Raw genomic sequence first — 10002 nt, forward strand, 5'->3', positions numbered from 1 at the left:
TTGTGCCCTCGCCCTCATCTCACCAAACTTTGTTTTATTTAGTCTGAAAAACGGAAAAGTCAGATCAATTATTCTCGCCACTCATGCAACATTTTTTGGCAGTTTTTTTTTTAAATTCGCCTCATGGTATAAAGGACTTCATATAGTGGTACGACAGGGGGGTAGTAAAAGACGGCTTCATGAAGTGGTAGAAACAAATAGTGCTTAAAATACTTTTCATTGCATTAAGCTATTACGAACCAGACTCTATTGTGTGCTAACAAAAGCCAATAAAACAATCCAGACTAAGAATCAATGCTGTTAAGTATTTCCCGATACTTTTTTGCGCACATGTTTCTTCTCCTGTCTATTCTTTTTTCAGAAATTTGTCTTAAATAAGCGTTTTGATTGTTAAGTTTTGTTATGTCGTATGTGATTTACAGGTAAAGAAAAACTATATTTATGAACTATTGAAAACGTCAAGTATTGTAGTTTCAGATTTGTTATGCAATAAACGAGCGGACTTGTAGCTCGAACGTATTGCATTATTTTTTTTACCAGATCATATTTCCTCGACAAAATATCAGAAATGATCTTATCAAATTGTCTATTTTGATTACTGTTTCATCAAATTGGATCTTGCCATGTCATCTCCAAATCGAACAATAGCTGCTGCAGCCAGATAGTTTCCTATTTTGGCGAAAATTTCTTTTGATTTTCTGTCTTATTTGCCAATCAAGTTAAAATAGAATATATTTATTTAGCAATTATACTGGTTATTTGTTAGTAGTCATGGATAGCAACCGGGTGAACAACATAACTGATAGTCTGTGTTCGCCACAAAGTCTGTTGAATGCGGACACGTTCATGGACTGTATGAATGCACTGATTAAGGAAGTGTCCATTCCTGCATTCAAAAGCAACAAGTGTGTCGATGCATTCATCAAAAGGTGAGTAGAATTACACCTGGTTGGATCTTGATTCACTAGCGGTTACCAAAATCGTCCTTTTTTCAGTTTTCCAACTTCTTTAACCTCAATGTCTCTAGCACCTGATTTTTTCTCTTTTTTTTCAAGAATTATGTTACTACCAGCCCAATAGAAATCAGCTATTTTGTCCGTTTTTAAAAAAAAACAGTAAGTTTTGAAAAAAAAACAGCCAAAAATGCTGTTTTTGGATTTTTTTATTTGGGTTTGACCAAAAACAAAATAAGTATTGGCAGCTTTAGATTATTTTTAAGGGTCGGTTGGCCGAAAATGAATGTTTTAAAATTTCAGCAAAGGAGGGACCGTAGGTGGCGAATCCTGTAGCCTCTCACCTAAATCCGCTACTGGGTATATAGAAGAGTTTTGCTCTTTGGACGTAGTACCCAAAAGTTTTCAACAATTTTAAATTCTTTGCCGCAGAATTCTGAGAGAGTTGGGGTTAATTGATCGATTTGGCCAATAGTGGCCAAATCTGATGTCAATTCTTGTTATGAACAAGAATTTCGTCCTCAAAGTTTGGCGAAAAGCTCCTTCTGTAATCAAAATTTGAAACTTTTTCCTGTTTAATTGTAAAGGAACGAAATTATTGTCAAATATGTAGGTCAGGACGATTTTTTTGTTCACGCCCCGATATGATTTTTCGCCGTGTGAATTTTGATTTCTTTTTCAGTTGAGTTTTTTTGTTAAAAGGTAGGCAAACTCAACTATCTAACAACAAAAATGCAAAGGTCACGAAAAACGAGAAATACTTCTAGTTTAAAAAAGGGCTTTCATTTTCTGAATTCCCAGTCAAATAAGAAAATTTCCAGTTGATTCAATTTTCTCTAAATGGGATAGTTTTAAGAAAATTTCCTATCATAAACAATTCTTGAAATTGAGGAAGCTTTAACGTGATATATTTTCTCTTCGAAAGTTGAAACATGATCAAAAATTTTCAATCAACTTTTTTTCGGTTTTATTCTTTTTTGTTACACCTTGCCAACGTTCACGGAAGTCTTTTAATTCTGCTCCCACCCTCAAACTCTGGTCTCTTTGATGCTCTGCATGTTAACCCAAAAGTGCTTCAGGTTTTGATTCGAATTTATTGAGAAACATCAAAAGAAATTTCCATTTGTAGAAAACGGGTGTTTTTTTTCGCTCTTTACCTTATAATGCATATAATGATACAGTGAGAGGCAATCAGTTAATCGCTAATATTGAAAATAGTTTAAGAGGCTTAAATGTTCGTTTTACGTGATAAGTAAGTTATGAACGTAGTTCAGACTCTTGTCGCAATAATTTTTTTTCAGGAAAAGTCTTAAAATTTCTTTTTTTTGCGGCTTGACTTTTGATCTCTTCTTAAGTTCACTTCATTTTCTTTGCTAAAAGAAAATAAAACTCCACTAAGGATCTGCAAAATTGTAAAGGTCACGAAAAGCGTGGTTGACTTCTATTTTCGCAATTGGAGTTTAATTATCAAATTTCCCTGCGAAATAAAAATTTTGTCGATCGATCCAATTTCTCAAGTTGGGTTAATTTTACCAAAAAACGTTTCAATCTTGAATTGTTCTAAAAATTTAAAAGCTTTAAAGCCATTTTTTTTTTGAATATTGAAAGTTTTTTTTCTGTCCACGTGCGTTCATTAGCATATGCTGGCTATGTTAATTAAATTTTTAAAGACAATCGCCGTTGAATACCAAAATAATAAAGAGTTTGACATTTAGATTCCGTTGGCTGTAAATTTCAAAACATTCAGAACAAAATGAAATGTCATTGCGACAACACCGTGGAACTTTTTTGAATTTCATTCTTTTTCTACTATGGATAATTAATCAACGCAATAAAATAGAGGTATCTGGTGACAAAATTGAGAAAAGCGGGGAAATTAAAAACAATAGGAACTATATCTACCCTTGAAAGCAATTTTTCGTTTTGAATATTCTGCTCAAAAATGAGTTAAAAGTTGGTAGTTTCTTAGAATGAAGTTGACCAAAAATTTTAGAAATGTAGGTTTGAAACTATTGTGCAGAGCAGCCCCATGGAACGAATTCTGGGTAGTAAATCAAAACAAAAATGAGAGTTTTTCTAATTCTGTGACCATTGCGTTTTTTATTGCCTTTGTATGCTGAAAATCTGTTACTCAAATTTTAGTTAACGGTTTTTTCATTTACAACTTCTTTAAGTATGTTCGAGTTCCTCAAATGTCTTTCCTCAAATTGTTGCAAAGCAAATTTAATAATTCATTAATATGTACCTCCTTTACTCAGTAAATTTTTAAATTTTGTCTCGTATCTTCAATGCTCTCGTATTTTCTCTTGAATCAAATTATTCATGTGTGGAGTGAAGCATATGTGAATATATATCTTCAAGCATATGTGAATTGATATGTGGCTTCCTGAGAGCAACCGTTAGTTCTTATTGTTCCCACCACTGAAAGTGAGGAGGAACTTTGTATTCGGGTGTGTTTTAGTTTCTTTTTTTTCTAAATGCTGGTGATTGCAGGTACCGGAAGGACTACGATGCACTAGAGAGGTACAGAGTGAGCACCAGTGACTTCACTGTCATATCCATGCTGGGCAAGGGCGCATTCGGACAGGTACACTTTTATTACATTGCTGTTTTGGATGCTCTTATACCGTCAACCTTCTCCTCTAAAGAGAGCGTGCGTTCATATAATGTTTATTGTCAAGAAAATTAAATTTTCTCAGAATATCATTTGCTAACGTCTGCACTAGAACATAACGGTAGCTTGTTGCGCCTGAAGGTGGGTATTTATGTTTTGTTATCCAAGATAGTTCGAGATATAGTGGCTTAAGTTGGGTGGAAATTATGTATATATGTATAAAGACAAGAGCTTTGTTCAGGTGAAGTTAGTACGTCACAATGCGAGTGAGAATGTGTATGCGATGAAGTGTATTCTAAAGAGTGAGATGCTCACTAGGCCAGAGGGTATGAGCAGTTTCTGGGAGGAAAGATTCATCATGGCATTCGCTCGAAGTGACTGGATTGTCAAATGCCACTGGGCATTCCAGGTCAGGCATCGCTTCTTTTGTTATGTACGACAGTAGCTTGCTTGCTCTCCAAAAACACTTTCCGCTCTTTCGTTTTTTCATGTCTGTGCTTTGGTTTTACGTTGATGCTCTTGACTGTTGGTCGCCTTTAAGTAAAATTGAAAAGAAAATGGTTTCGTTATCTGTCATTCACTTTTGATTTTAAAGCGCTTTTTGAATCTGGGATTAGAAAACCCCATTTTTTTATTGTGGCTGAATGTTATGTTAGAATTAGAGACTTAACTTCTGGCTTAAGTTCATTATTGACTAACATGTGTTCCAGGACACCCGATACCTGTACATGGTAATGGACTACATGCCAGGTGGTAATCTATTGTCTGGGATCCTGGACAACGAGGAGTTGGTGACGGATGAGAACCTCATCTGCTTCTACACGGCAGAGATGATTCTGGCCATAGAGGCACTGCATAACATGGGCTTCGCCCACAGGGACATCAAACCCGACAACTGTCTAATCGACACTAAAGGTTGATTTTCATTTTGGACTGCAGATTTGGTAAGCTAAATAGCGATACTGGGATTAATTCAGAAGGCAACGATATACTGGATATACTACAGTGATTCATTTCTACCGAGATAGACTTGCGGCCTACGATAGAGTCATAAAAATCGTGATATTCTATGAGAGTAATTATGATCTGAAATGATCAGCAGCAGCTCGTCGCAAAAGTGAATGGTTTTTTATCTACCGTTTTTGCGAATAAATGTGTCAATAAGGCTGTGTCGTCAATCTCTACAATAATCAAGAATTTTTAATACTTGTCGTTTGCAGGTCACTTGAAGGTGACAGATTTCGGCACTGCAATTCGCGTGGACGCCGACGGTCTCATCCGCTGCAGCACAGCAGTCGGAACTCCAGACTATATCTCCCCCGAAGTACTGAAGAGCCAGTCCTCCAGTCGCAGTGTGTATGGAAGAGAGTGTGACTGGTGGTCTCTGGGTGTGGTCATTTTCGAGATGAAGTACCAGGACACGCCCTTCTACGATGACACTTTGGTGAAGACGTACTCGAGGATTAATAATCACGTGGACAAGATTGATTTCCCACCCGACGAGGAGGGATACGGTAAGAGTTGAGCATAATGTGTAGAACTTAAAGCGAAGAGTTTTAGTTGTTTTAGTTCTTCGATTTTGAATGAGACATCTCATTTGTATGGCTGTCTCGAAAAGTATGACTCGACCAGGTTGTTTGAAAGCATTTTTCATTTAATTATTTTTACAGTTATTGAAACTTTCCGAGCTGCTCAAAAACATTTTTTTAATACCGATTCCCTATGAGGTCAGCTACAAAATTTTTCTGTCGATGTAAATTAAGAGTCATTTATAACAGTAGACATGAAAAGTGAATTATTAGTGCTCGAGTCAGGATCAGTAGCGTGCCGAGGGGGCGAAGGAGGGTTAGCGAAATTTAGGAGGTAGCGATATTTGAAAAGAAGGGCTGAAAAGGGTCCATATGGCTTTTTAACTTTTTGTACCTCGAAAAGTTCCTGTTTCGTGAGGAAAAATCGATATGAAGAAAAACGGTTGTTTTCAGAACCTGCCTCACCCAAAATCATGGACCTCATTGAGAAGTGTCTCATCGCAGACCGGACGAAACGACTCGGACACAATGGTGCTAGAGAGCTGAAAGCCCACTCATTCTTCAGCAACAAACTATGGACATGGGAAAACATCCACACATACCCAGCTCCATTTGACCCCAAAATAGGCTCCGAAACAGACACGAAACACTTCAAGTACGACGCGCAAGAGGATAACACAAATAGGATATTCACGGGTGATATGGGGCAGTCCAAAAACCAGTTCAGCGCCGAACAAATGCCCTTCATAGGGTTCTCGTACTGCCCAGAAATGTTCGCACGACTCACTTCGGGAAGTGGAAGCACAGAAACAGTCATCAGTTTGCAGAAACAGCTCGACGAGGCGACGAAGCACTCGGAAAAGTATCAGAATAGTTACAACAAAGCAGAAATGAGTCGAGCTAAAGTTGAAACAGAGTTCAACGATTTGAAAAGAAAGTTGGCAAAAGTGGAGGTGGAAAATGAAAGTTACATGAAGAAGTTTGAAGACGTCTCTTCCAATTTACATAAAGCTAACGCAGAAAACTCAACTTACAAAAGTGAAATAGACTCTCTGAGAAATGAGAATAAAAAATTAAAAAGTGCAACTGGCGATAAATTGACAAATTTGGAAGAGGAGAAAAAGAACTTATCCGAGTCACTGCTTTCCGAGAAGAACAAAAACGCAGAAAGTTCTCGGAAAGTCGCCGAGATGGAAAAACGATTAAAGGACATTCAGACTCGCTGGGAACGAGAATGCGACGAAAACAAAAATTTGATCAGCGATTTGCAGAACCGTCAAAAAGAGTTTGACACTGTTTACGGTGAGCTGAGCTCAAGTCAAGTCAAAGTGAATTCATTGGAAGATACAGTCAAGTTCCAAAAAGACCAAATAGCTTCATTGACCAAAAGTGAAAGTGATGCCAAAACTACTCTTGCCGAAAAGACAACAGAGCTTGCAGAGGTCAAAAGGTCTCATGAGCAGCTAAGAGTGATGCATGAGCAATCCAAAGAAAAGATTCTAGAACTTACAGCTGAAATTGAAGGTCTAACAGAGAACGCCAAAAGTTCAGCGATGCAGGAAGAAAACGATGAGATTAATGGTTTGAAAAAGCAGTTAGCTCAGGAATTTGACGCAAAAAGAGCATTGGTTGAGAAACTTCGTGGAAAAGAACAAGAACTATACGATGCCAAGTATGATTTAGACGCAAATGAAGAGATCATTTCAGCATTGAAAGTTAAGAGTTCCGAAAATGAAAAACAAATCGAAAATTTAAGCGAGAAATTCAATGAAATCAAGATCGAAAAGAGCAAGTTGAAGGTAGAAATGACTCATAAAACAGCAGAAGTCGAGAGTTTGAAAACAAAGGAGTATAATTTGGGAAAAGAAATTTCAGCTCTGAAGGAAAACAAGAGGTTTCTGGAGGCTGAAAATGCGCGGTTGGAGCAAGAATTGGAATCGTCACGACAAACGGTCAAAGATGTTAATGATGAGTGTGAATCATTACACATGAAAATGACTCTTTTGAGCAACAAGGTCGACGATTTGAAAGATGATAATGCTGAGATCGAGAAGGAGCGAGATGAAATAACGGAGAAAGTTCAGGCTAAAGAATTAGCTCTGAAGAATTTGGAGGACAAATTGACAGAAAAGGAGAAAAAGATTTCAGAGATGGACTCGAAAGTAATGGAATTGACGCAAAAAGTACACTTGGAGAAAATAACCCACGAAGAGGAAATTAACAAGAACAAGTTCAGTATTGATAAAAAGACGGAAGAAATTGTAGAGTTGAGGAATTTGGTGGAAAATGGGAAAAGTGAAATTAGCGACTTGAATGGTAAAATCAAGAGTCTAAATGAAGAAATCACTCAGTTGAACGAAAAGATAAAGACTCTGCAAGGTGATAATGGAAGACTATTGGAGGAAAGAAAACGATTGATTGAACATTTTTCGAACTTCGTGAACAAAGGGGACTCTGCGGCTCATTCGGGCGATGGGGATAAATTAGCCCCGGCCATTCCACCTTCAGACAAAGGCAAAGAGCACGTGACCGCATTGATTCGGGAGAAAAAGAAACTGGAAATGGAATTGGACAATTACAAAAAGTATTTGAAAAAGTACGAGACTGAAATAGCAGGAGTGCGCCATGAAATAGACACACTGAAAGATACGTATGAAACAGTAGTCCAAGAGAACCAGGACTTGAAGGCAAACATGCACAAATTGAACGAAAGTATACGAGACGGTCGAGGTCTTTCAAACGTCTCAGATTCTATCATGGTTCCAAAGCTAGACGGAACCATGAAGCTTGACGAAGTTCGCAGGGAAGGAAAATTAGAAATTCAACAAAGTCAACTGATGTGTTTTGTCTCGGACAAAAAGGCGTCGAGCAAGAAAAGTCAGAAATTCGTGGAGCAATATGCGGTGCTAGAAAGTAAACAGCTACTCTTTTACAAATCAACCGAAGATTATAAAATGCGCAAGACCTATACCCAAGCTGTAGATTTGACGCGACTTGTATATGTGCGAAAAGCGGCGCCTAGTGAACTTTTCCGAGAAAAGAAAGAAGATGTTGAACAAAAAGTCTTTCAAATTGTGTTCAGTCAAGATGAAGGAATAGTGCGTAAAAAAGACCCAGAAATCATATTCGAATGGCATTCCCACCAGATGCGAGACTTCACCGGAAATGTGGCGAACTTATCTTGTGACGCTTGCAACAAGCCCTTCAAAAACGCAACATTCACCCTTCGTTCCACGTCTGTAGCAGTAATAGAATGCAAACACTGTGGTAAGAAATACCACAAGGACAACTGGAATGAAGAGAAAATGCAGATGCATAAATGCCCACTTGCCAATAAAGCCAACGACATTGTAATGTATATCAAAGCCAGTAATCCAGTAGATAAACAAGAATGGATGAAGGAGTTAAATAAGTTCTTGGCTAGTATCCAGCGCAAGTCCGTCCTACCCCAGGGGGCCTCAATGCGGGCCTCACACGTGGGCGCTTTTCCACTTTCTCTGTCATCATCACCGGGTTCCGGACTGACAAGTTTCATGCTGGACTCAACTGCACCGAACACTGGAAGAAACAACTCGACCGCTTCAGGATCCAACACCGATGAGAAAGCTTTGTCGAGTAATTCCGGTGATTACAACAGTGCAGATGACTAGGATTCTAGAAGCACATCTTTAATATGTGGATGCTGTAATAATTCCAGAGTCAGTCAATAATGTCAATGAGCAAAAAGTTCAGAAAACTGAAAGCTGTAAATGGTCATCTTCATCTCTGACATATTAAAATTTTGGTCTTAATTAACTGATTGATATCATGCCAGGAAACAGTTAATTATTAAATCCACAAATTAAAGCTAAATTAATTATACGTGCATTGAATGCATAACTTCCAATGTCTTCTACCAAATTTTTATTTGTTTGCTCTAACTGATAAGTATTGTTAGACAGTATGCACACTTTTGGGGCGTTCGCCGTCAAATAACCAAAGAACAGGACAAACATCACGACTGAAAAGATATTATCATGAGAGTTAGTTTTTCTTTTATCCATTGTGTAAAACAGAACGCCTCTTTTCCCATGGTTGCCTTCGTTTCGAATTATTTTGCCTTCTTTTCAATATTTTTGTGTGATTTTCATATTCTTGGTCATTTTGGCTATATATTTTTGTTTGGAGAAATCAATGAAGAAGCTTTCAAATTATGTTAGCGAAATCAAGACCTTTGTTTACAGTGTTTTGATTTCCAAAAGAAGCGCAGGTTGCTACAGCGAAGATTAAATTGTGCCATTTGATAATTGATAATCTCAAATTCTGTTAATCATCGCTTTAAAAATTTATAATAATACAATTTCTCTTTTTTGGACGATCAGATTTCCTGTGGTTAGTTTTTCGCCGTCCAATCGAGACCTGGTATTACTCAAGCGTAGTGCTTTACAACCAAGTCCACATTTTTCCAAACAAAGTCAAATAACTATATCTTTTTTGAAGCGCGTTATCAGGTGCCTGCTACCTACGAATCAAGTATGCGTGAAAGTAGATAAAAACAAGTGGAAATGGATGGCTGCTGAGAAGAAGCAACTCAAAAACCGGAGGTGCGGGTTCGAATCACAAGTAGAGTCTATACTTATTACTTGAAGGTGGGGTCAATTTTTCTTGGGCCATAAATTAACCATGAAAGTGCATTTTTTTTTGTTCTATGAAGATGTCAAAGGTATTAATGTATGCCGTTATCAAATTTACAGCAATGAAATTGGCTTGTTAAGGTCCTTTTTTCAAATCAGCTGCATTTTTAAACCTTTTTTGAAAAAAACTGCTTCATCAATACATACCATTAACAGTTTGTTATTGTTTTTTAAAGCCTACCTTCTGTTGCTGGGGTTTCTTGTTTCTGTAAAAAAAACGGCGAAGAACTGAG

At 37.5% G+C, this 10002-nt stretch overlaps 1 protein-coding gene across 1 annotated transcript; it reads left to right on the top strand.

The window, feature by feature from the left end:
• Positions 1 to 2583: 2583 nt before the first annotated feature.
• Positions 2584 to 9437, top strand: LOC134845503 (rho-associated protein kinase 2-like). Its single transcript, XM_063862412.1, has 5 exons — positions 2584 to 3540; positions 3809 to 3976; positions 4278 to 4482; positions 4788 to 5081; positions 5550 to 9437. The coding sequence occupies exons 1-5, from the start codon at positions 3514 to 3516 to the stop codon at positions 8744 to 8746; spliced, it is 3891 nt and encodes a 1296-aa protein (XP_063718482.1). The 5' UTR covers positions 2584 to 3513; the 3' UTR covers positions 8747 to 9437.
• The last annotated feature ends 565 nt before the right edge of the window (positions 9438 to 10002 follow it).

Source organism: Symsagittifera roscoffensis, chromosome 5 (genome assembly GCF_963678635.1).
Source record: "Symsagittifera roscoffensis chromosome 5, txSymRosc1.1, whole genome shotgun sequence".
NCBI classification, from domain to species: Eukaryota; Metazoa; Xenacoelomorpha; order Acoela; family Convolutidae; genus Symsagittifera; species Symsagittifera roscoffensis.

Excerpts from the sequence above, each read along its gene's own strand:
- LOC134845503 (XM_063862412.1), top strand. The coding sequence starts at position 3,514 with ATGCTGGGCAAGGGCGCATTCGGACAG. Across the intron at positions 4,483-4,787 it reads CTGTCTAATCGACACTAAAG|GTCACTTGAAGGTGACAGAT; the intron begins GTTGATTTTCAT and ends TGTCGTTTGCAG. Across the intron at positions 5,082-5,549 it reads ACCCGACGAGGAGGGATACG|AACCTGCCTCACCCAAAATC; the intron begins GTAAGAGTTGAG and ends GGTTGTTTTCAG.